Below are 27,995 nucleotides of genomic sequence, written 5' to 3' on the forward strand. Positions count from 1 at the left end.
GGAGTGTAAAATGTTATGCCAAATGTCCATACACAAATGTTTAAACACGGAATTTTCAAGTGTAAATGTACTGTTTTTATATTATACGCATTTCCAATGCTTCTCATCAAGATGTGGTTTATACAAGACACATAAAACATACTGAGCACCAAGTGTCCCAGAAGAGAGGCACAATGCCATACTCATTCACTGGACTGCTACTTCTCTCGATGCAGTAATGGGCACCAATTTATTAATTCTAAGCAACATGTTCCTTTCAGTAACACATTTACTCATTGTATTGAAGCTGGGTTACATTTGTTCAACATCCACTTAATGATTCCTTCTCAGGTTTAGCACTTAAAAGTTTAGTTAAGAACATTCCCACCCCAATTACTTTAGGAGATATTCATGAAAATAGAAAATCTGAAGTGTTTCTGAAATGTTTGTGCAGCTCCCCACCCCAAGACAAATTCTCCAGTGTGCACTACAGTAACAACAAGCATTTCCACACAGATCGTATTTGTACAGCTTCTCTCCAGAATATCTGTAACACAAAAACATCATTCCTCTGAGTTTTCTTTATTTGTGATATTAGGGTCTTCGTTAATGGTTTGTCTGATGTTTAGTAAGGTGAGCGCTGTTAACAAGCACTGCCCCACACTGATTGCACTTTAAGAACTGCTCTCCAGTATGAGATATTTCATGTACTATAAATGGAGAATTCTCGCTGAAGATAATGCCACACTGACTACATTTATAGGTCTCTTCTCCAACATGAATTCTCTGATGCTTAATGAGGTCATTCTTCCGGATGAAGGCTTTCCCACACTGATGACATTCATACGGTTTTTCTCCAGTATGAATTCTCTGATGAACAATAAGGGCAGAACTCTGGCTGAAGGCTTTCCCACAATCATGACATTCATAAGGTTTCTCTCCAGTGTGGGTTCTCTGATGTGAGAAAAGGTGAGAGCTTCGACTAAAACATTTCCCACAGTCTTTACACTCAAACGGTTTTAGTCCAGTGTGAATTCTATAATGCACAACAAGGTGAGACCTCTGGCTGTAAGATTTTCCGCATTCATTACACTCATAGGGCCTCACTCTCACATGAGTTCTCTGATGAAGAATGAGATGTGTGCTTTGTCTGAAAGATTTGCCACATTCAGAACATTCATAGGGTTTCTCTCCAGTATGAGTTCTCTGATGTCTAATAAGTCGAGAGCTATGAACAAAAGATTTCCCACACTGGTTACATGTGTACAGTTTATCTCCTGTATGAGTTCTTTGGTGGGTAATGAGGTGAGAGAGCCAGCTAAAGGATTTTCCGCATTCTTTACATTCATAGGGTTCTTCACCAGTATGAGTCTTCTGATGTCCAATGAGGTGAGAGCTACGGCTGAAAGATTTCCCACATTCTTTACATTCATAGGGTTTCTGTCCAGTATGAATGAGCTGGTGCCTGGTCAGATTAGAGCGCCAACTGAAGAACTTTCCACATTCGTTACATTCATATGGTTTTTCTCTGTGTATGACCTTTGATATCACAAGAGATGAATCATGACTAAGAGAATTATCCTGACCAGGACACTTGCAGGCTTTGTCTTCTGTGTGAGTTCTTGCATATTGAATAAGGTGAAAGTTTTGACTGAAGTTTTGATCACGTTTATTACTGTTACCTGCACAGCTTTTCTGATAATCATTACAAAGTAAATCATGTTGTAAACTTTTAGAATGCGAATCATGTCTATGGAAATATTCCCTCAGTACGAGCTGAGCAGGAAGGAGACAGTTTCCTCCATATTTACCACTTCCAGAGACTCTCTCCTGAGTAAGTAATTTCTTCTGGGTGAATACCACCTGCCTCAAATGTCTCTCTTGCTTTTGCTGATACCTGTCCACTTGGTCTTCAGGTGTACAGACTTCTTCTAATGACAAATACCACAGATCATTCCTTGCTGTTTCTTTCATTTTAATGTCATAGGACTGTTCATCTTTAGAAATGCTCTTACTGGAAACTGATTTAATTTCAACTCCAGTAGCACAATCTAAAAACAAAAGATAAACTTTATATAAGTAAATATTAATGTGAAAATGGACAGATGGAGCCTAAGAACTAAGACACTCATAGGCTTATTTTCAAATAAGACTTTATAACCTCAAAAGTGAAGGACAAAAGCAAAGACAGATGAGGAAACACAAATGCAGTGAGTTGGGAAGCACACAAAGGAACAAGAAGTTCAGAGAAGCCATAGGACTGAGTGTGACAGATGGGATGATGAAGATGGTGGGAGGACCAGTAAGGAGAGTTACAAAGAAAGGATGGCATTCTCACCTTCTCACCCAAACATTAAGACACAACATCAAAAATTTCTGGATTCAGCAGCATTTCAGATTTTTGATTAGGAATGCCTGACAAGCATTTTGTTATAGTGGTCCTATGAAACTACTGACTTGTTAAATAGGCCCAGTTCCAGGTTGGGTCCTGTGACTTCTTCATATAATCCCGCCTTAATCATAATTTTTTTTATCAAAAGACACCTTTAGTCAGTGCCATGATAACATTATTACATTTAGCCATCAACAGCATGATGCAGAAAACATAAAACTACATTAAAGGTTTTGTTGACATGCTTTCAACAAAATAGAAACTAAAATAAGTTGTTATATATTAATCACAAATTCAGAACTTAAGATTTTTTTTGCTATACGTATGAGTATTATACCACCACTGGACTTAACTGAGTTCACAAATCTGTTACAACTTCTATCTTCCCTGCCACTTCTCTTCTATTATTTTCTGGCAGCCATTAAAAGCTGTCACTGACACAGCTACTGCTCGAACTACCATAACCATCTTGATTTCATGGTTTGGCAAAATACTGGCTGCTATCTTCAAAGTGTCAGAATTTCTGCTTCCAAAGCTTCCTCCTTTTATGGGTACAAAATCTGATGTCCGCCTGTTCTAATGGCCAGAATTACTGTAACTTTCACCATCATGGTGACCGTCCCCACTTTTGCCACATCCATTACCCCCATGGCTGCTGCCAAAGCCACAAGCACAGAGGCTCCTTCCACATCAGAAGTTGTCATTGTCACCAAGCCACTTCCAGAATCAGTTCAACCTTCTTATTTTCAGATTGACTGATAGAGTTGAAAGGCAGAGTTAGAGAGAAGGAAACACAAACCTTCTGTCCACTAGTTCACTTGCCCAAAATGGCAACAACACTCAGGGCTGGGCCAGCCTAAAACTGTTCTGCACCTAAACTGTTGACATATGCCTTGTTAGAGTTATAAGCCAGTTTAGACTACCCTAAAAACTGCCAAGTTCAGCAAAATTATACTTCAACACTATAAACTCCTAAATACTAAAATGAAAATAAACACAAGACAGCTGAATAGTACCCTATTGCCATTTAAAGGTTTATAGAAGCTGGTTGTATATAAACTAAAATTGTAATGTCAATGAAGTAGTCACAGGATGTGGTTAAGAACTTGCATTGTTTGACATATTGGTTACTCAATACCATGTCAATTAATTTCATAATGTTGTAAATTGTTGTTGATGTTATGTTGGGGCTTTTAATTGATCGGGATGATATTCTGCCAGCTCTACCTTCATACCAGAGATGATCTCCCCAAGAAACCGATGAATTTATCTGGACAATGAGATGCTGGACTCTGCTTGGTATATGCTTGCAATGTAAGAATCTTGACTGAATTTGAACTACAATACTGCAACAAGGTGGAGGAATTCTCTATGGGGGGAGGGCACGGGGAGACGATGGGGAAATCCCCGAGCCTATGAAACTGTGTCACATAATGCAATGTAATTAAAAAAAAAAAAAAAAAAAAACTACACTGTGAGCCAAAAAAAAAAAAAAAAAAAAAAAAAAAATCAACAGGGTGGTATCTGATGACAATCTTCTCCACTGAGCCATGGTCATCAAAGATCACAAAAACAAAGCCCCTCTTACTGCCACTGCCTCAATCAGTCACTATCTCAGTCACTCCAGAATTCCTATTCTGCTAAAAAAAAAATAACCTGAGGTGATGCTCTTCTTTAATACCAACAACAAAGATCTCTTTCTTTTTAAGATTTACTTTTTTTGGAAAGGCAGATATGTAAAGAAGGAGACAGAAAGAGAGACCCTACATCTGCTGGTTCGCTCTCCAAACAGCTGCAACAGCCAGAGCTGAACTAATCTGAAGCAAGGAGCTTCTTCCAGTCTCCCACACAGGGGCAGAGTCCCAAGACCCTGGGCCGTCCTCGACTGCTGCTCCAGGCCACTAGCAGGGAGCTGGATGGGAAATGGAGCCGCTGGGGACAGGAATCAGTGCCCATACGGGATCCCAGCACTTGGTGAGCATTTTGCCATTCAGCCATCACACTAGGCCCACAAACATCTTTTTCACAGTTGGACAGCTGCCCTGTCTTTGAAAATCTTCTGATGGGGCTCTCTGGTTCCACAACTCCTCTGTCCGCTGTGTGTCCTTGCACTTCTGGCTGCATCAGCCTCCCTGTTGGTGACCAGGCTACAAGCCCCAGTCTCTGGTTGTGTGGATCTCCCAACAGCAGCACCTGTGAACATTCCTCATTCTCAGGATGGCTCCTCAGATGCTCCCTTTTCAAAGCTGAGACCTCAAGGGAAGAGCCTGTACAGCTCCTGGTTCCTGAGGAGATGCAGATTTAGAGGTGACAGCAGAAGAGAAGTGGCGTCGACAGGCAGAAAGGACAGTCAGTGCATATATCCCCTCAGTTCTCATTTTAATTCACACCTTTGCAGGTTCCTGGCTTCTACTTACTGATTTCTTTCTTTCTTATTTTCAATTCGAAGTCCAGAGACAGAGATTTCCTATCTGGCCTAAATGCACAGAACAGCCAGGATTGGGCCAGGCTGAAGCCAGAGCTAGGAACTCAATTAAGGTCTCCAAAAAAATCGAAGGAACCCAGCCACATCGTTATTGGTTCCTTCCCCAGACTGCACACTAGCAGGAAGCTGGAATCCTACATGAAGTTGAGACTTGAACCAAGGCACTCTGATTATAGGATGTTGGCATCTTAAGTGAGATCCTATTTTTTTTAAACATTTTTCATTTTTTATATATTTGAGAGGCAGAGTTACAGAAAGAGGGAAAGGCAAAGACAGAGAGAAACCTTCCATCCACTGGTTCACTCTCCAAATGACTGCAGCAGCCAGAGATGTTCCAAAACAAACCAAAAGACAGGCTCTTCGTCCACGTCTCCCATGTGGGTGCATGGGCACAAGCGCTTGGGCCATCCTCCACTGGTTTCCCAGATCATAAGCAGGGAGCTGCATCTGAAGTGGAACAGCTGGGACATAAACTGCCACCTATATGGATGCTGGTGCTTCAGGTGGCAACTTAACTCACTGTGCCACAGCGCCAACCCTTGAGAAAGGAATTTCTCACAACCATCCAACAAGATAATTATTAGAACACAGTTTATGATATAATTTTTAAGATTTATTTATCTTTTTATTGGAACATCAGATTTAAAGAGGAAGAAATACAGAAAGATCCTCCATCTGCTGGTTCTCTCCCCCAAGTAGCCAAAATGGTCGCAGCTGAGCTGATCCAAAGCTGGGAGTTAAGGGCTTCTTCTCAGTCTCCCACACGGGTGCAGGGACCCAAGGCTTTGCGCTTCTTTGACTGTTTTCCTAGGCCACAAGCAGGAAGCTGGATGGGAAGTGGTGTAGCCAGGATATGAACATGCAAACATATGGGATACTGGCACATGTGAGGCAAGGACTTAGCCACTAGGCTGTTGCGCTGGGCCCAGTTTATGATATTTCTAAATGAAGAGTTCAGTAAGTGGAAATTCATAAAGAGAAAGGATCTTACTCACACATGAGGGGTTACGGAAGTTTTCAGAGAAACAACTGAGGTTTACCTCAGAGGACAACTAAGACTTGGACAATGGCTACTATCATGGAAATGGGTTGATCCTTTGTTTGAAGTGCCACATCCTATGTATGGAGTGGTTCGAATCCCAGCTGCTCCACTTCCAATCCAGTTCCCAGAAAATGTGCCTGGGAAGATGGCCTAAGCAATTGGACCACTGGCTGGCTCCCAGCTTTAGACCAGCCAAACTCTGGCCACTGTGGCCAGTTCTGACTGAACCAGTGGGATCTCTCTGTTTCTCATTTTCTCTCTGTTAACTCTACCTTTCAAATAAAAAAAATAAATCTTAAAGAAAGTAGTAGATTTGACTTAGATTACACTCAGAGTTCAAGATTTAGGGAAATGCCTGACCTATGTGTGCATTAGCTATTGGAGACACAGCCCACTGACTGAATCAATGGTGTGTATCTTGCCCATTCTACTAAGAAAAAGGTTGTTTGCACTGATTGAGATAGCAACATCCAAGATAGCTATGAAGGAAGATGTCAGGGCCAGCACTGTGATTCGGTGAGTTAAGCTAGTGTTCCATGTTAGAGCTTTGACTCCACTCCACTCCAGCTCCATGGTAATGTTCCTAGAACACCAGTGGAGGATGCCCCAGTGCCTGTGTGGGAGACCAATGAAAGTCCTGGATTCTGGCTTTGGACTGGTACATGCCCGAATGTTGATCCACTTGGAGAATGAAACAATGGATAAAAGATCTGTCTCCCTCTCTCTGTGTAACTGACTTTTTTTTTAAAGATTTATTCATTTTATTACAGCCAGATATACACAGAGGAGAACAGACAGATAGGAAGATCTTCCGTCCGATGATTCACTCCCCAAGTGAGCCACAACGGGCCGGTGCGCGCCGATCCGAAGCCAGGAACCTGGAACCTCTTCCGGGTCTCCCACGCGGGTGCAGTGTCCCAGTGCATTGGGTCGCCCTCAACTGCTTTCCCAGGCCACAAGCAGGGAGCTGGATGGGAAGTGGAGCTGCCGGGATTAGAACCGGCGCCCATATGGGATCCCGGGGCTTTCAAGGCGAGGACTTTAGCCGCTAGGCCACACCGCCGGGCCCTGTGTAACTGACTTTTAAATAAATAAATATTAAAAGAAAAAGAAGAAAAAGGGCCTGACATGGTAGCCTAGCAGCTAAAGTCCTTGCCTTGCAAATGCTGGGATCCCATGCGGGCAGTGGTTGTGGCTCCCTGCTTGTGGCCTGGGAAAGCAGTTGAGGACGGCCCAATGCCTTGGGACCCTGTACCCAAGTGGGAGCCCTGGAGGAGGCTCCTGGCTCCTGATCGGCTCAGCTCTGGCCATTGTGGCCACTCAGAGAGTGAACCAGTGGATGGAAGATTTTCCTCTCTGTCTCTCCTCCTCTCTCTGTACATCTGATTTTGCAGTAAAAATAAATAAATCTTTTAAAAGAGAAGGATAGGAAGAAGAAGGAAAATAGTAGCTTTATTTATTTATTTATTTATTTATTGAGCTTTAGAAAGGTCAGAGATAATATTACAGAATAAGGAAGTAGGATGTTGAAAGAAAACTTTCCATTTTTTTTTAACCCTAGAAGGTCAATTTTCCCTGTATATATTTCCTCATATACACAGCAAAGTAGGGTGAAGAAACTATTTTTGTGGGCCCCGGTGCAATAATGTAGCGGCCAAAGTCCTCGCCTTGAATGCACCAGGATCCCATACAGGCGCCAGTTCTAATCCCAGCGGTCCCGCTTCCCATCCAGCTCCCCGCTTGTGGCCTGGGAAAGCAATTGAGGACGGCCCAAAGCTTTGGGACCCCCCCATGTGGGAGACCTGGAAAAAGCTCCTGGCTCCTGGCTTTGGGTTGGCTCAGCTCCAGCCATTGCGGCCGCTTGGGGAGTGAACCATGGACAGAGGATCTTCCTCTCTGTCTCTCCTCCTCTCTGTACATCTGCCTTTCCAATTAAAATAAATGAATCTTTAAAAAAGAAACTATGTTTGTAAACATCATAACTTGCATCCTGTAGGTACTAACATTAAAATGAACCAGGAATGAATTGAATAAAGCCTGGCATTTTTGAGAAGGTTCCTTCTGCAGAGGCAGCTAAGCCAGCGTGCAGCTTGTGTACCCTCTGCAGAGGGCCAGGAGTCCCACAAGCTTACACAGAGAAGGGAAGAGTCTACATGAAAAGAAGAGGAGCAAAGACAAGCAGTGGGACTTAGCTGGGACGCCAGAGATGGCAATGATGACCGCAGGGCTAAAACAAAGCATATCAAGGAAGGGAATTTTAATGAAAAAGTGAGACCCCTGGTCTCTGATAACAAACCAATGCAGGACTGCAGAAAGGAGAGGAGCAACGTGGACACAGAAGGCAAAAAAAGTCAGTCTCCTCCCCAGAAGCAAGCACCTGTGAGGAAAATTTGGGTCACTATGTGCAGAGGTCCCAGGCCCTCGTTGGTCATGGTCTAGTTCTTACCTGAGCACGTCCTGCCGTGAAAGCCTCTGCCCACCAGCCACGGCTCTTCTCCCTTCTCCAGCCTTAGGATCACATCTGGCTTAGGAAGCAGGAGGCCTGTGCCCAGTGAACAACAAAGGTTTAGGTGAGAGCTGGAGAAAGCAGGGGTGCACACAAAGCATCCCACTGTCTACCCAACCCTGTCTGAGTGCTAGGGACTGAGATATCAAAAAAGTAAGGGTGTAGAGGAAGAAAAACAAACACACCTTAAAAATTAAATAAATTTTCCATATAAGTAGTAGAAAAATACCGTTCTATGCCTCAAACATATTAAGCCTCAGAAGCCCAAGCCCATCTTCATGATATGTTCCTTCAAAGCCAGAGATCAGGGCTGGTGTGGTGCCTCTACCTAACCCTCTACCTGCAACTGCCAGCATCCCATCCAGTTCTTGTTCCCAGCAGCTCCACTTCCCATCCAGCTCCCTGCTTGTGGCCTGGGAAAGCAGTCGAGGATGGCCCAAAGCCTTGAGTACTGTGGGTGAAGTTCCAGCTATTCCACTTCCAGTCCAGCTCCCTGCTAGTGTTCCTGGGAAGGCAGTGGAGGACAGCCCAAAGCCTTGAGTACTGTGGGTGAAGTTCCAGCTGCTCCACTTCCCATCCAGCTCCCCACTAGTGTTCCTGGGAAAGCAGTGGAGGATGACCTAAGGACTTGGTCACTGTCACTATGCAGGAGAGCTGGATGGAGTTCCAGGCTCCTGGCTTCAGCCTAGCCCAGGTCTTGGTCATCCGGGAAGTGAGCTGGCAGAGGGAGATCTCTTTCCTCTGTCTCTCCTTCTATCACTCTGCCTTTCAAACAAATAAGTCTTTGTAAATACCAAGAAACAAAAACAGAGATTAGAGTCTTACCCAAGGAAAGCAGGTTCTCGTAGTTCTCCAACATGACGTCCCTGTACATGAGCTGCTGCACAGTGTCCAGCAACTTCCACTCCTCCTTGGTGAAGCGCACAAGCACATCCTTGAAGGTCACCAGTATCTGCAACATCAGGTAAGTTGTTTGGATTCAGCCGTGTACCCTGGCTTTCTTCCCTGAGTTCCGTGGCACAGCCCATTAAGCCATAACCTGCAAAGCTGACATTCCACATGAGTAGCCAGTTCAAGTTCTAGCTGTTTCACTTCCAACTCAGCTCTCTGCTCATATCCAGGGAGTTAATCAGTGGATGGAAGACCTTTCTCTCTACTTTTCTGTGTAGTTCTACCTTTCAAATAAATTTTAAAAAAGAAGCAAAAGAAGCAGCAGGAATAAGTGTGTGACTCAACAGACTAATTCTCCACCTGCAAGTGCTGGCATCCCACAGATCCAGCTCCCCACTTGTGGACCTGGAGAGCAGCAGAGAAAGGCACAAGTGCTTAGGACCCTGCACCCATGTGGCAGAACTGGAAGAAGCTCCTGGGTTCAGATTGGCTCAGTTGTGGCTGTAGCAGCCACTTGGGGAGTGAACCAGCAGTTAGAAGATCTTTCTGTGCCTCACCTTCTCTCTCTGTAAAAATCTACCTTTCAAATAAAAATATGTAAATCCTAAAAAAGGAAAAACAAAAGAGGAAGAACACAAGGTAGGCCACTAGTTATGCATTCCCTTGTGAGGACCACTGCCATGTTACGATGCAACCGGTAAGCTCTTGTGTGTGTGTATGTGTGAACAGCTCACATTTAACTGTGATTATTTTTTTAAAGATTTATTTATTTTTATTACAAAGTCAGATACACAGAGAGGAGGAGAGACAGAGAGGAAGATCTTCCGTCCGATGATTCACTCCCCAAGAGACCACAATGGCCGGTGCTGCGCCGATTCGAAACCAGCAACCAGGAACCTCCTCCAGGTCTCCCACACAGGTGCAGAGTCCCAAAGCTTTGGGCCGTCCTCGATTGCTTTCCCAGGCCACAAGCAGGGAGCTGGATGGGAAGTGGAGCTGCCGAGATTAGAACCGGCGCCCACATCGGATCCCGGTGTGCTCAAGGCGAGGACTTTAGCCGCTAGGCCACGCCACCAGGCCCGAACTGTGATTATTTTCATTGTGCAAGTATTTGATTCTTCCCCCGACCCTCCCACATCTACCAACCTGAAATCATGGCAAGGCCATGGGAAAGGGGTTGACACCATCAGCCAACTCTCTACAGAGACAGTGATGGCCCAGAATCTTTCACCAAGGTGGGAAGGAGGCTCAGAGACCCGTGCTGGTACCAAGTACAACCTGAACACCCCCTAGGAAGGCTCTTACCTCATGTGCTACAGACGCCAGTCTCTAGACCATGAGGCACACAAACCTCTATCCTTCCTAAATGAGCAAACGAACACAAGAGACTTTAGGCTAATGGCACTGCAGCAAAGCAAGGGTACAGGCCAGAAGTCATTCCAGCAGTATGTGTTGCGAGGGATCTTGTTAAGCCCTAAAGGCAATACTGCTCTTCCAAAAAAAAAAACAGCCCCATGGGAATTTTAAATTAAGAAACCATCATGAGCATTTTGATCTAAGGTTTGTTTCGAACTGCTATACAAGAGATACTCAGATTGTAAAAGTAACCCATGTTTTAAATATGTGAATTAAGAACTCTAGAAAGCAAAAGAAGAGTCTCTTCATGCTGAACACTTGCCACTCCAGCCATGTTTTATAACCTAAAATAGCTAAAACATTTTCTTTGTGCACTAATAGGTAGGAAAAAAGTGGAAAAGCTAGGTGATTATATCAAAGTAGCTGTTAAAGTTTGGACAAAGAAATAAAGTAGGGCCTAGCGTAGAGGCCTAACAGCTAAAGTCCTCGCCTTAAACGTGCCGGCATCCCATATGGGTGCTGGTTCTAATCCCGGCTGCTCCACTCCCCAGCCAGCTCCCCGCTTGTGGCCTGGGAAAGCAGTCGAGGACAGCCCAGGGTCTTGGGACCATGTACCCACGTGGCAGACCCAAAGGAAGTTCTTGGCTCCTGGCTTCGAATTGGCACAGCACTGGTCTTTGTGGTCACTTGGGGTGTGAATCATCGGATGGAAGATCTTCCTCCCTGTCCCTCCTCTCTGTATATTTAACTTTGCAATAAAAAAATAAATCTTTTTTAAAAAATGAAAAAATAAATAAAGTAGATGCAATGCCTTTATTAGCTATACTGAAAAAAAAAAAAAAAACCTCAGGCAAGTGTTTGGCCTATGGGTTAAGATGCCCAGGAAGGTGCCCATGGCTCCATGGCTCTGGCTCACAGACCCAGCTTCCAGCTATGGTACACCCTGGAGGGCAGCAGTGATGGCTCAGTGGGTTCCCAGCTCCCAGTCAATACCAACATTTGGAAGGATAACAGGTGGATGAGAACTCTCTCAAATACTAACGATCTCTCAAATTTTAAGTTTTAAAATATGTGTGTGTGTGTGTGTGTGTGTGTGTGTGTGTGTGTGTACTATTTACAAGTTACAGAGAGAGAGGGAAAAACATAAATCTTCCTTTAGCTGGTTCACACTCAATGGTCACAATGGCCAGAGCTGGGCCAGTCCAAAGCCAGGAGTCAGAATGAGTGTAGTGTTTCAAGCACTTGGGTTAACTTCTGCTGCGTTCCCAGGCACATTAGCAGGGAGCTGAACTGGAAATGGAACAGCTGGGATTTGAACCATTATCCATATGGGATGCCAGTGCCTTGAACAGAGGTTTTACTCTGCCACAGCATGAGCTCCTCAAGTAAGTACTTTAAAGTGTTAATTATGTTCATAAAAATCTATTTGAGTGGCTGAGGAGTTTGTTTCAAAACCACAAGGGGTTAGAAGACAGTGAAGAATGTTTGTGTTAAATGCTGAAAAGAACTGTCAAGCCAGAATTCCTGTACCCAGTGAGAATATTCTTTGCAAATGTCATAAAATAAAGACATTCTCAAGTGAAGTGAAGCCAACATTATGTGTCCCAAGATCAACTACTCTCAAAGATGTGCTGGGGCAGGTGTTTGGCACAGTTGGTAGGGTGCTGCCTGGGTCTGTTGCACCCAGTAACAGAGTACCTTGTGGGTCTAGGCCCCTCCACATGAGTGCAGCTACTCTATGAAATGGCAGATGAGGATTCAAGCACTTGGATCCCTGCACATTCAACTGAGTTCCAGTCTTAGCTTTGACCTGGCTCAGCACTGGCTGCTGCAGGCATCTGGGGCCTGAACACACAGATGGGTTATTCTTTTCTTCAGTCTTTGTGCACATCTTTCAAATATAATGAAAATACATAAGTAAAAATTTTGTAAAGCTTATAAAAAATGGATCTGAAATATATTTTCAAAATATGCTAAAGGAATTTCTTCAGGCAGTAAGGAAATTATTCCAGAGAGAGACCCAAAATTTCAGGAATGAGGGCAAACAACAGAAACAGTAAGTATCTGGATAAAATAATAATTTTCTTCTCTTAAAATCTTCAAAGATACAAATAGAAATTGAAAGTGAAAACTGCAACATTTCCTAGAAGGGCTTTGCAATATATGTACATACAACTTTAATAAACAGATAAAGATAAAGGAATATTTTAAGGCATCTCAAATTTACTCAAAATAGTAAACAGAATATAGATGATTAGCTATGCATATTGTAATTCCTACAATCATTAAAAATGGAAACACATTTAACTAAAAAGCCAAACTACAAATGATAATTAACAATAAATATTCAAATAATTGAAGGCAGTAACAGATAATGGCAGATAAGGATATATAAAAAAACATGGAATCAAATAATACCCTTAAGTTTGAAAATGCCAATAGTAACCTTAAACAGTGTAAACACTCTAAAAGCCACAGACTGCCAAACTGGATTTGAAAGGCAAATTTAGAGAAAAGGAGAAACAGAGAGGGAGACTTCTCTGTCTCTAGACAGATTCTAGACATAATCTTCCATCTAGCTGGTAGATACAAGAGTCAATCTGAGGTCAGTCCAGGTGAGGTTTCTTGGGGGGCTCCCCAACTAGACTACTGGACTCAGACGCAGGCCACAGGGAGAATCACAGGATGTGTGGTCCAACCTTAGAGTGCACGTGTAAGGACTGGGCCTCTTCAGTTGCTAAAGCCTGTCTGGTGGACAGCATGCCCAGATGCATACTGGGAACATGACAGCCAGCTCATCTAGGCCAGCAGAGGACATCGACTGCCTCGTCAGACAAGGCTGCACAATTCTCCTGACCAAGCTTTGCAGCATATTCCTGGATCTGTGGATGTACTGAGGTGAACTTTGGAAAGATTTTCTCAAACCTGGAGCAATAAAACTGATAACATCTCATGGCTATTAAAACACTCAAATAACATCCTCAGAACACTCTTCCCCACACTGGGATCTCTTAAGCAGCATCAAATGACCATTCCTTAACCCTGGGTGTTGATGTAGTTTGAGAGTGAGGAATGGCCCTCTCCCCCTCCTCCCCTGTGGACACAGGAGGACATATGAAACAAATGTCCCTCCTAACTTGCTGCATATCCGACCCTACCTACCAAAATCTGGCCCACATGTGTGAGCATCCCTCTCAATTATGTAAACAATATATATGAAAAGGTTTTAAAATTTTTAAAAATAAAGGAAACAAAATGGTCCTATTCCCTGCAAACACAGGATCAGAGATAACATTTTTGAGGTTGTTAGCAAAAAGCAATTCCCAGTTGGAAAACAAAAAGAGCAACACAGCTTACCTGGGGCCGGTCAGTTGGCCATTCAGCTTCCATGTCTTCTTGTCCTTGCAGGCACTTTCTTGAGTGGGAAAAAGAAACAAGCATGAGGCAGTAAGTGATGCTGGGGGAGTGGGGGAATGCTCTGAACTGCCATCCAGAGAACACCAGCCATTCTATAAATAAACCCACAATACTAAGAGGGTAGAATGTGGGCCTTTATCCCCTTAGTCTGTAGAATTCCAGGTTAAACTCCACTTGGAATTTATCAACCATATTCCTATCACTACAAATATACCCTCACCTGCCCCTTTTTGAAGAAATAAACAAGCCTGTTATTATATTATGCTCTTACATTAAGTACAAGAAAAGCACTTTCTCCATCCCATCACAGAAGGGAAATCAAGGAATCTGAAACACAGTCAAACATGGTCAGCGTGAGGTGTCACTAGTGGGAAGATGGAAGGTGTGGCAGGACAAGGCAGTCTCCAGCAGCTAAGAGCAGATGTTAAGAGCAGCACCTGCCTGGCAGCCTGCAAGCAGCCAGGACTGGATTCTGACCTCAGTACAGCTGGCCTTGGGCTTCCAGGAGACTCCAGGTCTGACCTTAAAGTAGCCAAGATGTTAAGAGCAGCACCTGCCTGGCAGCCTGCAAGCAGCCAGGACTGGATTCTGACCTCAGTACAGCTGGCCTTGGGCTTCCAGGAGACTCCAGGTCTGACCTTAAAGTAGCCAAGCCTCAGGCTCCTGGCATAATTAGTTCAGCAAGCATCCTGACTGTAGCCTCAGGCTCCCTGAGCCAGGACCCAGCCACGTCATGGTGACTTCCAACCCACAGAACTGGGAGCTAGTAAGGGAGTGCTCATTGGAGTTTAATTTATGGTAATTTGTTACACAGTAATACAGAGCAAATACAGCCAAGTGTAAAAAAAAAAAAAAAAAAAAGCGTAAACTACCACGCATTTCCCTCTGCAGCTACCAATGCAGCACTCGCCTTTGCTTCAGGTACATGCAGGTCTCTGTCTGCTTCCATTTCCTCTCATCCAGAACGGCAGTCTTTTGGCAATTCTTTCAGCTTTAGAGTGTGTCACAATGTCTTTAGTGTGTCTTTGGTAATTTTTTTCTTTTTGAAAAGATTTATTGTTTTGTAATTTTTACTTTAAATTTTTAATTTTATGGTACAATTCTGTATAGTCTGGAATTCCCCTCCTCCCAATTCCCAACCCCTCCCCAGAATGCTTTTCCCCATACTGTTACAATAGTACATTCCTTCCTGGGCCCGGCAGCGTGGCCTAGCGGCTAAAGTCCTTCAACCTGCCGGGATCCCATATGGGCGCCGGTTCTAATCCCGGCAGCTCCACTTCCCATCCAGCTCCCTGCTTGTGGCCTAGGAGAGCAGTCGAGAACGGCCCAAAGCTTTGGGACCCTGCACCCGCGTTGGAGACCCGGAAGAGGTTCTGGGACCCGGCATCGGATCGGCGCGCACCGGCCTGCTGCGGCTCACCTGGGGAGTGAATCATCGGACGGAAGATCTTCCTCTCTGTCTCTCCTCCTCTCTGTATATCCGGCTTTCCAATAATAATAATAATAATAATAATAATAAATCTTAAAAAAAATAGTACATTCCTTCATAAGCAGTTACAATTCCATCTTTGGTCATTTTTAGGCAGCTTTATTCAGTTTTAACTCACATCACACAATTCACCCACATATTATGTGTAATTCAGTAGTTTCAGGTATATTACATAGAGGCTTTATCATTTATTTGGAAGGCAGTGGGGATGAGAACAAGGAGGGACAGAAAGAAATCTTCCATCCATTGGTTCACTCCCCAAGTGGCTGCCAATAGCCAGAACTGGGACAGGCAGCAGCCAGGAACCAGGAACTCCATTCTAGTCTCCTATTCGGGTGGCAGGGCCCAAGCCTGCTTCCTTAAGTCCACGAAGCAGTTGGACTGGAAGTAAAGCAGGATGCCACCTTTATCAGCAGTGGCAGCTTAACCTGTGGCACCACAATGCCAGCCCATGTAGTTGGTCTTATAAATATTTACTTGAGAAGCCGAGACAGGAGAGCATCCATTTTGCTGTTCACTCCCTGGATGCCAACAGCGAGGTGGGGCCAGTACCACTGGCCTTCAGGATCTACTTGAGCAGGACACTGGAATATGAATCTGGATCTGGAGAGGTACTTCACTGGGATGCAGGCTCTTAGGCTACATGTCCAATCTCCAGCTTTTACATTGCATTAAAGTATTTCTTAAAAATCTTTCATCCTGGGGCCCGGCAGCGTGGCCTAGCGGTTAAAGTCCTTGCCTTGAAAGCCTCGGGATTCCATATGGGCGCCGGTTTTAATCCCGGCTCCTCCACTTCCCATCCAGCTCCCTGCTTGTGGCCTGGGAAAGCAGTTGAGGACGGCCCAATGCATTGGGACACTGCACCCGTGTGGGAGACCTGAAAGAGGTTCCAGGTTCCTGGCACCAGATCGGCGCACACCAGCCATTGTGGCTCACTTGGGGAGTGAATCATCGGACGGAAGATCTTCCTCTCTGTCTCTCCTCCTCTGTGTATATCTGGCTGTAATAAAATGAATAAATCTTTTAAAAAAAAAATCTTCCATCCTGGCTTGGCGGTTAGGGTCCTCGCCTTAAACGCGCCAGGATCCCATATGGGTGCCGGCTCTGGTCCCAGAGGCCCTGTTTCCCATCCAGCTCCCTGCTTGTGGCCTAGGAAAGCAGTCGAGGACGGCCCAATGCATTGGGACCCTACACCCGCGTGGGAGACCAAAAGGAAGCTCCTGGCTCCTGGCTTTGGATTTGCTCAGCTCCAGCCGTTGCAGCCGCTTGGGCAGTGAACCATCAGTTGGAGGATCTTCCTCTCTGTCTCTCCTCTCTGTATATCTGACTTTGCAATAAAAGTAGATACATCTTTAAAAAAATCTTCCATTCTACTCATTTCTAAGTTGAGTGGTGTTAGCTACACTCACCATGTTGTGCAATTACTGATTCTAAAACCATCCAACATCTCAAACAGCATTTCTTTAACCATTCACGAAAATTCCCCATTCATCTTTAGTCCTACCCCAATTAACCATTTCTCTATTTTCTGTCTGTAACTGTCTGCTTTAGGTATTTCACAAAAGTGAAATTATGCAGCAGTTGTTCCTAGCTTACTTTTCTTACCACACAGTTTGCAAGACTCTTTCATGTTTTAACGGGAGTAAACTAGCTAGGTCATATGGCTGGGGTTAGGGTTATCTAAAAAAAAAATTTTTAAGACTTATTTATTATCAGATATACAGGAGGAGATACAGAAAGATCTTTCATGTGCTGGTTCACTTCCCAAGTGGCTGCAACGGCTGGAGCTAAGCCAATCCGAACCCAGAAGCTTCTTCCGGGTCTTCCATGCAGGTGCGGGGTCCCAAGGCTTTGGGCCGTCCTCTCCTGCTTTCCCAGGCTACAAGCAGGGAAGTGGAAGGAAAGTGGGGCTGTCAGGATTAGAACTGGGACCCCCATGGGATCCTGGCACATGCAAGAAGAGGTCTATAACCACTAGGCTACCACACCAGGCTTGATTTATTTATTCGAAAGGCAGAGAGAGAGCTCTTCCATCCACTGGTTTATTCTCTAAATGCCTGCAACAGCCAAAGCTGAGGGGGTCCAAAGCCAGAAGCTTCTTGCACGTATGCCATATGAATGCAGGGGCCCAAGCACTTGAGCCATCCTCTGCTGCTGGGGCACATGGCAGGGAGTTGGATCAGAAGTAGGGCAACTGGGACTCAAACTGGTCCCCGTATGAGATGCTAGCAGTGCAAGTGCTGGCTTTACCTGCTCCACCTCAGCCCCAGCTCCTGGGTTAGTTTTTCAATGAACAACTAAAAACTGTTTTTGATTGTGACTGTATCAACTTCACATAAATAGCAGCAATGTGTGAGGGACTGCTGATGTCTCACATCCTTGCTAACACATTATTCCAGTTTAAACTTAGTCATCATAGTAGATGTGGTTCTGATCTGTCTCTCCATAATGGCTCATGACCACTGACTATTTTCACAGATTTACTGGTCAACTATATATCCTCTTTGAGGAAATGCTTTTTCACATACTTTGCCTGTTTTTAAATTATAATTTTTCTGTTAAGTTGAACAAATTGTTTATATACTGTAGATTTTAATCACTATTATATATAGCTTTCAAATATTTTCTCATGTGGAGGTCATCTTGTCCTTATTGCTCAAGACTTCTCTGCCAAGGTGTCTCCCTTGCAGGCCTCTGTGAATGTACCTGACAGCATGTCCTTTCTCTAGATCACGCATTTTCCCTCTGGCTGCTTTCAATATTCTTCTATTTTGGAGTAATTTGTGGACAATCTTCCTTGGTGTAGTTTCTTCATGTTTCTTTTTTTTTTAAAGATTTATTCATTTTATTACAGCCAGATATACACAGAGGAGGAGAGACAGAGAGGAAGATCTTCCGTCCAATGATTCACTCCCCAGGTGAGCCACAACGGGCCGGTGCGCGCCGATCCAAAGCCGGGAACCTGGAACCTCTTCCAGGTCTCCCACGTGGGTGCAGGGTCCCAATGCATTGGGCCATCCTCGACTGCTTTCCCAGGCCACAAGCAGGGAGCTGGATGGGAAGTGGAGGAGCCGGGATTAAAACCGGCGCCCATATGGGATCCTGGGGCTTTCAAGGCAAGGACTTAAACCGCTAGGCCATGCCGCCGGGCCCTTCTTCATGTTTCTTGTGCTCATAGTTCCTTGAATGTCTTGGTGTGTAGGTTTAGTTTAATTTGAAAATTTTCAGATTTTTTTTTTCATTTTTATGTCCTTCTTACTCTAAGACTTCAATGACTTCAATGAACTGTCCCCTGACTAAAATGCTAGTGTCACTTAACTGACGGGGCAGATCAGAGAGAAAACAGTTACAGGATTTCCTCATTGTAGTACATTGTGACCCTAAAAGGTCAGGGAGCACAGGATTACAATTGATCGGATATCCTTTATATGAGAACAGCTGAGTGGACAGCATGTGAATGGGAACACTTGGTGGGACAGACAAGACAAAAGAGTTCCAAACAAGAGTATAGAAAGAGCTGATGGGTTTTGTTGATAAGCTCAATACCTCCTCCCTTATTGCACACGACCCTCAGTCTATAAAGTCTGATGCCACTAATAAACTTCGGCTTTTGACCATCAGTCAGAGTCCACGCGTGTTATTTTCGGCTCTGTGCACCAAGTCCATCAATGCAGGACAGCTACACCTCACTGTGCAACAACTGCTGTGTACGTACACAGACTTACGTGACACAGGCTAACCAACCTATGTGGCCTCGAGATGCAGTCAAGAGCATGGAAAACATGACATGGTACGCTTACAGTCAAATTTTTATAAGCAGGACTATACTGCAAAATAATAATCAAAATCAGTAAATTATTTATAATCAAATATCATATACAATATACAATGGTATATGCTATTCCTTGATACAACCGATGGTACAGTATGTCTGTTTATACCTGCATCAACAAAAACACACATGTAACATGTTATGCTAACCTCAATGCCTGTTGCCAAATGTGGTAGAGTCTATATCCTGGACAGTGCAATGGCCAAATGGATTCATCTTCTCCTTGTGGCACTGGCATCCCATATGGGAACTGCTTATGGTCCCAGCTGCTCCATTACCCATCCTGCTCCCTGCTGATGGTCTGGGAAAGCAGCAGAGAACAGCTCAGGGCTCTGGACCATTACACCCACGTGGAAGACCTGGAAGAAGCTGCTGGCTCCCAGCTTCTGAACAGTCTAGCCGGGGCCACTGCAGCCATCTGGGGAGTGAACTAGCAGTTGGAAGGTGTCTTTCTTTGCTTCTCCCTCTCAATGTAACTTTAAGTAAAAAAAAAAATTTTTTTAAGAGAATAGACTCTATTGTCAGGCTGTCTAAGTTGAATCCTTGCTCCATCACTTACTATGTAGCTGCTCTCAGTCCCCTACTCTCAACTGTACAATGAGTGGGGCTAGAGCAGTTTCTATCTCATGGAGTTACTATGACAATCAGATGAGTTATCATTATTGACACACAACAGGGCCAGTGCAATAGCTTAACTGGATAATCCTCCACCTTCAAGTGCTGGCATCCCATATGGGCAGTGGTTCATGTCTCAGTGTTCCACTTACTGTCTGGCTCCCTGCTTGTGGCCTGGGAAAGTACAGGATGGTGGCTCAAGTTCTTGGGACTCTGCACTCATATGGGAGAACCAGAATCTGCTTCTGGTGTCTTTAAAAAACACTTCAAAAATTATTTTATTGGAAAAGTAGATTCACAGAAAGGAGACAGAGAGCTTCAACCTGTTCATTCACTCCCCAAATAGTGGTACTGACCGGAATAGAGCCAGTCCATAAGCCAGGAACCAGGAGTTTTTCCAGGTCTCCCACATGGGTGCAGGGTCCCAAGGCTCTGGGTCATCCTCTTTCCAGGCCATAAGCAAGGAACTGAATGAGAAGTGGGGCAGGGGCCTGGCACGATAGCGTAGCAGTTAAGGTCCTCGCCTTGAACGCGCCAGGATCCCATAGGGCGCCGGTTCTAATCCCAGCGGCCCCGCTTCCCATCCAGCTCCCTGCCTGTGGCCTAGGAAAGCAGTCAAGGACAGCCCAAGACTTTGGGACCCTGCACCCGCGAGGGAGACCAGGAGGAGACTCCTGGCTTCGGATTGGCTCAGCTCCAGCCATTGTGGCCACCTGGGGAGTGAACCATGGACGGAAGATCTTCCTCTCTGTCTCTCCTCTCTATATATCTGCCTTTCCAATTAAAAAAAAAAATCTTAAAAAAAAAAACAAAGAGGGCTCGGCAGCGTGGCCTAGTGGCTAAGGTCCTTGCCTTGATCCCATATGGCCGCTGGTTCTAATCCCGGCAGCTCCACTTCCTCTCTACCTCTCCTCCTCTCAGTATATCTGACTTTGTAATAAAAATAAAATAAAATCTTAAAAAACAAAAAAAAACAAAAAACAAACAAAAAAAAAACCAAAGAGAAGTGGGGCAGCTGGAACATAAATCAGCACTCATGTAAGAACCCAGAGCTTTCAAGGTAAGGATTTAGCTATCAAGTCATCATGACACGCCCAAAAATAAATAAATCATTAAACACACACACACACACACACACACACACACGCCTAAACTTTTTTGTTGGTTTTTTTTTTTTTAATGACACCACAGTGACCCAGCAGCTCAGTTTTAGTGTCCTCTTAACATACAGAGAGAGACAGAGAGAAAAATATTCCATCCACTGGTTCGCTCCTCAAATGGCCCCAATGGTCACAACTGAGCTTATGTGAAATCAGGAGCCTGGAGCTTCTTCTAGGTTTCTCACCTGGTACAGGGTCCCAAGACCTTGGGCCATCCTCTACTACTTTCACAGGTCATAAGCAGGGAGCTGGAAGGTAAGTGAAACAGCTGGGATATGAACTGGCGCCCATATGGGATCCTGGAACATACAAAAGCAAGATTTTCGCCACCAAGCTACTGAACCAGGTATGCTCATCACATTTTGTCCATCGACTTGACTTGCCTCAGCTTTTGTATGTAAGCCATTCCTATTCAAATAATATTCTTCCCTTTTGTGTCTTTTGGTAAAACTCTATAACCATTCTGCAAGACCAGCATCATCCTGTTTTCTATTATTCCCTAATTTCTCCAGGAAAGTTTAGTTTACTCTTTCAGGAAAACAAGAAGCAACACAGACAAAACAGGAGTACAGTATTAGTGTAAACAGGCAGCTGATATAGGAGTCCTACAGGGGCACAGGCCTTTCATTCCAGGGAGAGAGATAACCACACCAGGAAAATGGTTGGTTCTTGTCAAAGATGCCATATTTTTTAATCCTGTCCCCAGAAATAATTAGTTACAAATTTAAACAAATAGCAAAGGCAGCAAACATGCTAATGAGGGAATTAACAAACAGAAGTTGATGCTCTAGATGTAATTGTATGGAATTTTCAGATAAGAGTCAGGATGCCACAGTGAGCAAAAAGTGATGCGATGATCCCGTATGGTTCATTCATTAATTCTTGCATTAGACACTGAATGAGTCCAAATGCTATGTACTACTTACAGACTAACAAAAGAGCAGTGGCCATTCAGACAGAGCTCTCTCTGACAGAGCCTACTTTTCAAAGTGAGTAAAAGCTAATGTAGACAGAGATGTTTAGCTTGCACACAGAAACTTGAAGGAAGCAAGAAAATGGCTTTCCACACATTTGTAGGTTCTGTGAAACTGTGGTATTTATTCTGAGTTGTTCCAAAAGAAAGAATCAGAACAAATATGTGGAGTCACAAACCAGTTACAAGTCAATATGATGAGACACTTGAGCAAATGGCATAACCAGAAATAAAACAGGCTGTCTAGAGGCAGAAAACTTGTGATCATCAATATTTTTTTAATTCAAACTTATTAAAAAAAAGAGTATGATCTCCAGTTTAGACTCATGTTTAACGTCCATTCCAATGACATTTCCATTTTATGACTTGAAACAAAAATAGCTTGCAAAGGTTTCATTCAGCCTAATTTAGGAAGCAAACAGAAAAAAAAAAAACAAAAAAAAAAAAAAACAGAAGCCAACAAAGACAACAGGGAAAGAATCACCAGACAGTGGAGGGTTATAAAAGAGCTGGGCATTATCAAAATAAAGCTAATCAATTAAGGGCTGAAATGTGTTGGATTGGTTAGATAAGGTAAGTTTACATAAGGTAAGTTTAGATATGGTAAGTTTACAAAGATGGGAGGTAGAAAAAGGAGGACAGAAAGGACAGAGCTAGAAGAGGTGGGTGGGAGGGTTAAGCTGGAGCTCTTCACCTGTTTGTAAGCTTAGGAAGGAAGTAACAGACAAGAAAAGCCGGTGCTCAAGGAGAGAGGAGGAGGGAAGAGGAGGAATGAGTCAAAAGCTCCGATGCAGAGATCAGGCTGAGAGAAGAGTACACTTCATTCCTTTCTACCTCCTGGAAGTTAGGACAGGTACAATGTCAACAGCAGGCACTAAGCCTAACCCTAACCCAGAACAGGAAGCCAGGCTGTATGTCAGAAGAGAAAAGCCTTGGAGTTGGTGTTACTTGAGGACAGTGATGAAGGACAGGGTCATGTAATGGTGTGTTAGCAAAAGCAGCTGACAAGGATAAGCTAAGGCTGTGGAGAACCTCTAGCAAGGAGAGGAAGAGAGCAAAATCTGGTTGACAGTTGTATGGATAAGCACTGCATATGTAGGAAAGCATGTCTCATGTAAAGACTGAGGGAACCTTCAAAGGTACAGGGAGAACAAGGTATGAGAGCCAGGAGGACAACAGGCAACAGAAGGCAGGAGCACAGTGACATTGGGCCCCCAGATGTCAGGATGCTGAGACAGGATCACCTTCCAGGTAACCTCTGTTCACTTAATGGTAACAGAAAAATGTAACTCTATATAGGAAAGTATTTCAGATCTCTACCTAAAGACATCCAGCGTTCTTTCTTCCTGTGTTGGCCACAGTGACATAATCAACTTTGACCTTTAGGGAACAGTACCCTTTCCTGGGTCACAACGCAGAGCTCAGAGTCCATCTTCCTATTTGGGTTGCTGCTGTGTAGGAAACAAAAGAACAAGAAAAGGCATTTCTGATGCTATCAAACCCAATAATCGTCCCAGGGGGCCAAGGCACATTGAAGAAAGGCAAGGACCAATCTGTGAGACACAAGAGCAAAGGCACTTGGGGTACAGGCGCTTGGCCTAGTGCTTGAGACCACTGCAACCCCTTCATCCCACACCAGGCAGCCTGGCTCAAGTCCCAGCTATGCTCCCAAATTCCTGTCAATGTGTACCCTGGGTGGCTGCAGGTGATAGCTTAAATAACTGGGTTCCAACCACCCATGGGGGAGACTAAAGTTGAGTTCTCAGTTACTGACTGGGAATGTAGCAGTGGATGGGAGATGCCCCACCTTCTCCCCAACCACCCCCATTTCCCTCTCTAGGTCTCAAAGAAAACTAGGAAGAAAAAAAAATATCCAAGTAGCAAATGAGAGTGACTGTCTCCTTCCTTTCTCACGGAAATGCAAAGACACAAGCCCTAATTCAGGGCATCGGAAAACACAACAAAAGTCAACCCACATCATGACCTTTACCTGGCAAAGAGGGGATTTTTCTCCCATTATTTAAGCCTTCAAATGGAAAACATAAAGGAGATAAACAGTAACTCAACATTGTGAATGAGAAGTCACATTTAGAATGTGCATTGTCCCACTCATGAGGGATTACTTTGTCATCATTCTGTTATTCTACTGAGGTGAAGTCAGAAAACACAAAGAGAGACCATCTTTACTTTGGTGAACTTTGGGTATGGAGAGACTTACTGGTTTTCTATTTTTGTCATCAACACACATTTACTGCATGATAGCTCTGGAATTCCCAAGTACAACATGGGCCTCAGAGGACTAAAATCCAGGTATTGGCAGGGCTGTCTCTTTCTCCCTGAGTCTCAACTTATGCTAAACCTAGTAGATAGGGCCTGGCGCGATAGATAGGCCAGGCCCTCTGTTCCAGCACTTGAACATTTTCCTGACACTATCAGTAACTATTTGTCTTCCTTGTAAGAAAACAAACCATTTTGGAATTAGGACCGATCTCTCCATCCTAGAATGAAGCTAATCTGGTACTTGCTACTTCATATTCACTGGGATATATGGCAACTGTCAACATCTACCTAACACCCACAAAATTAACTTCTCTGCTTTCCAAGGAATCTGTTTCAACCCGTACTGAGGGTCAGGACCCACAACTGGACAAGACCTAGCCCAAGAACGTGTTTCTCTTAGACACATGGAACACATAATTTTTAATCAAAGAAAATGGGATCTCTTTAAATTCTAAGTTTAGCAGTTTTGCATCTGTAAAGAAAGGGAAAAAAAAAAAGATCAATAAAAAGGATCCAGCAGCCAGGAAGTTAAAATTCTGGGGCCAGCAGAGATGATCAAGACATATTTCAAGCTATGAAAACCAAGAATGGGGCCCGGCAGCGTGGCCTAGCGGCTAAAGTCCTCGCCTTGAAAGCCCCGGGATCCCACATGGGCGCCGGTTCTAATCCCGGCAGCTCCACTTCCCATCCAGCTCCCTACTTGTGGTCTGGGAGAGCGGTTGAGGACGGCCCAATGCATTGGGACACTGCACCCGCGTGGGAGACCTGGAGGAAGAGGTTCAAGGTTCCCGGCTTTGGATCGGCGCGCATCGGGCCCGTTGTGGCTCACTTGGGGAGTGAATCATTGGACGGAAGATCTTCCTCTCTGTCTCTCCTCCTCTGTGTATATCTGGCTGTAATAAAATGAATAAATCCTAAAAAAAAAAAAGAAAGAAAGAAAGCCAAGAATGGTGTACTTCTGGGCCTGGCGCAGTGGCCTAGCAGCTAAAGTCCTCGCCTTGAATGCACCGGGATCCCATATGGGCGCCGGTTCTAATCCCAGAGGCCCTGTTTCCCATCCAGCTCCCTGTTTGTGGCCTGGCAGGGCAGTCGAGGACAGCCCAAAGATTTGGGACCCTGCACCTGTGTAGGAGCCCCAGAGGAGCTCCTGGCTCCTGGCTTCGGATTGGTGCAGCTCTGGCCACTGCGGTACTTGGGGAGAGAATCATCAGACAGGAGGTCTTCCTCTCTGTCTCTCTTCCTCTCTGTATATCTGACTTTGCAATAAAAATAAATAAATCTTTTTTAAAAAAAAAAAGAATGGTGTACTTCTTGGGGACAGTGTCATGGCATACCAGGCTAAGCCTCCAACTGTGGTGGCAGCATCCCATATGGGCATCAGTTCAAGTACCAGATGCTCCCCTTCGGATCCGGCTTCCTGCTTATGGCCTGGGAAAGCAGAGGAAGATGGTCCAAGAGCTTCAGCCTCTGCTCCCATGTGGATCTTCAGTTGGACCTAAATGTGGCCATTTGGAGAGTAAACCAGGGGATGGAAGAACTTTGACTCTCTTTTTTTCTCTGAATCTGCCTTTCAACTAAAAATAAATAATTCTTTAAAGAATGGTCCATTTCTCAGAACTTAGCAAATTCATAGTTAAAATTCATGCATTTTATACAAATTTTACATCAAAGAAAAACCTAATTTTAGATAATATTTATACATTCTGAAGTTTTTAGGGAAAATGTATAAATGTTCACAATTTGAAAAGTAATGGATGCAGATAGATATACTACAATTAAGCATATTGAAATATCAACAGTAGAGTCCAGATGAGAGGTTCATAAATATTCACCACATAGTTCTTCTAATTCACCTACATATTCAAACTTCATGATAAAATGCTGTGTAAGACAAGGCAGAAGATAGGTATTACGTGGGAAAAGGCAAAAATCATGTTTTTGGATGTTAGTCTTGAGTCAGAGACATATTTAGCACAAAGGAATCTCTACCACACTAAGTACAAATCTAATGTCACAGAAGACTCAAATGCTAGAGTGCTGCAGCAGAAAGTAAAATACTATAAGCAGTACAGCAATATTAACCAGTGTTCTTAAAAAACACACACACACACCAAAGCTTTGGTGCTTAATTTGCTACTTGATAAAAACCAAAGAAAATCATCATTTCAGGAGTAGTTTTCCTTTAAGAGAAACAACTTTCTCCCTCAACTCTGAACAAACGAATGACATTTTCAAGTACCATGAAAGTTCCTGAGGGAAACAGCAAGGAAAAAAAAAAAAACAGGTTTGGATGTAGGCATCCGTTCTGGTAGCTGAAACACCCACATGCCACACTGGAATACAGGGTTCAGGTCAGCTCCACCGAGAGGTCCTGACAGTGGCAGCTCCAGTAGTCAGGTTTCTGCCTCACACACACACCCTGCCTTTCTCATTCACACACACACACCCCCTAAATCCCTTCTTCTCACACATACCCTGCCTCCCTTTCTCACTCACATACCTTGCCTTTCTCACACATTGTCTCCTTTTCTCTCTCACACACACCCCCTAAATCCCTCACTTGATAAATCTCTCACACACACCTGTCTCCCGTACACACACACACACATCCTGCCTTTCTCTCACTCACACACCCCTTGCCTTTCTCACATGCACCCTGTCTCTCTCACAAACACACACAACCTGCCAATATTTTCAGATTAATCCAACAGAAATCTAGACGCGTTAGCACAGCACATTAAACCGCGGCTGCTCCACCTGGGACCCAGCTCCCGCCTCAAGCCCTAGGAAAGCAGGGGCCGCGGCCAGGCCGGCGGACGCCTCTCGCGGGGCGCGAACCGCTCAGCCCCTCAGTCAACAACCGCCACCAAGGTCCGCGCTGGCGACGCGGCCGGCGGCCTGCCGGGAAGCCGTGTCACGGGGCAGCAGCCCGCCACGCGCGTCCTCTCCCCGGGCTTCTCTCAGGATCGAGGCGCCCTCCCAACCGCCCCGACAGCCGCGGCCAGAGGGAAGGCGAAGCGAGGCCGGACGCCGCGCTCGATCCCCGCGGAAGGTGGACTGCGCAGCGGCCGATGCCACGGGCCCCCGCGGGGGCCACCGTCCTGGCCGCAGGACCGACGCGGATCTCGCCGCGATGCACCGACACCCGCAGGACCCACCAGAAGGTTCGGGGGGCGAAGCGATCCCGGTTCGCGATCAGCCGGCCGGGGCTAGCCGCTCGCGGCCGAGGCCCACGCCCAATGCCGGCGCTGCTCTGACGTCACGCGCGTCGCCGCCACGGCAACGGCCCCACGCGGGAGCTGCGGCGTCCGAAGGCGCGTCTGCCGAGGGCCTCCTGGGAAGTGTAGTGCGGGAGCCCGGGGGACGCTCCAGGGACGCCCGGAAAGCAGCTCGGGGGTGCCCAGGGGGTTATTCCTATCCAAATTCATTGGGTTCTCGGGATTCGCTGCTGAGTCTCCTTCCAGCACCTCGCCCACCTATTGTGGACGCCCTCAGGCCGGTTTCCTCTCATCCTGTAACAGCGCGTTCCCCTCCTGCCTTCCAGGATGTCCTAATGATGTAGACTGGTGAATAGTCAC

The 27,995-nt window shown here is 45.0% G+C and overlaps 1 protein-coding gene across 9 annotated transcripts; it reads right to left on the reverse strand.

The window, feature by feature from the left end:
• Positions 1–210: 210 nt before the first annotated feature.
• On the reverse strand, positions 211–27,995 carry ZNF10 (zinc finger protein 10). Of its 9 annotated transcripts, none has more exons than XM_058656689.1 (6): positions 27,576–27,995; positions 23,458–23,585; positions 14,009–14,066; positions 9,230–9,356; positions 8,345–8,440; positions 211–2,030 (listed from the first exon to the last, which is right to left on the reverse strand). In XM_058656689.1, exons 2-6 carry the CDS (start codon positions 23,502–23,504, stop codon positions 586–588), a joined length of 1,773 nt encoding a protein of 590 aa, XP_058512672.1. In that variant the 5' UTR covers positions 23,505–23,585; positions 27,576–27,995; the 3' UTR covers positions 211–585. The 9 variants fall into 9 exon arrangements, with proteins under 9 accessions (XP_058512672.1, XP_058512670.1, XP_058512673.1 ...); XM_058656687.1 differs by having other exon boundaries at positions 23,458–23,588; XM_058656690.1 differs by lacking the exon at positions 27,576–27,995 and adding an exon at positions 26,743–26,865 and having other exon boundaries at positions 23,458–23,588.

This window comes from Ochotona princeps, chromosome 29 (genome assembly GCF_030435755.1).
Source record: "Ochotona princeps isolate mOchPri1 chromosome 29, mOchPri1.hap1, whole genome shotgun sequence".
Taxonomy (NCBI): Eukaryota; Metazoa; Chordata; class Mammalia; order Lagomorpha; family Ochotonidae; genus Ochotona; species Ochotona princeps.

Excerpts from the sequence above, each read along its gene's own strand:
- ZNF10 (XM_058656689.1), bottom strand. The coding sequence starts at position 23,504 with ATGTCACTGTGGCCAACACAGGAAGAAAGAACGCTGGATGTCTTTAG. Across the intron at positions 8,441-9,229 it reads CGAGAACCTGCTTTCCTTGG|GCCTCCTGCTTCCTAAGCCA; the intron begins GTAAGACTCTAA and ends CACTGGGCACAG. Across the intron at positions 2,031-8,344 it reads TCACGGCAGGACGTGCTCAG|ATTGTGCTACTGGAGTTGAA; the intron begins GTAAGAACTAGA and ends TTTTGTTTTTAG.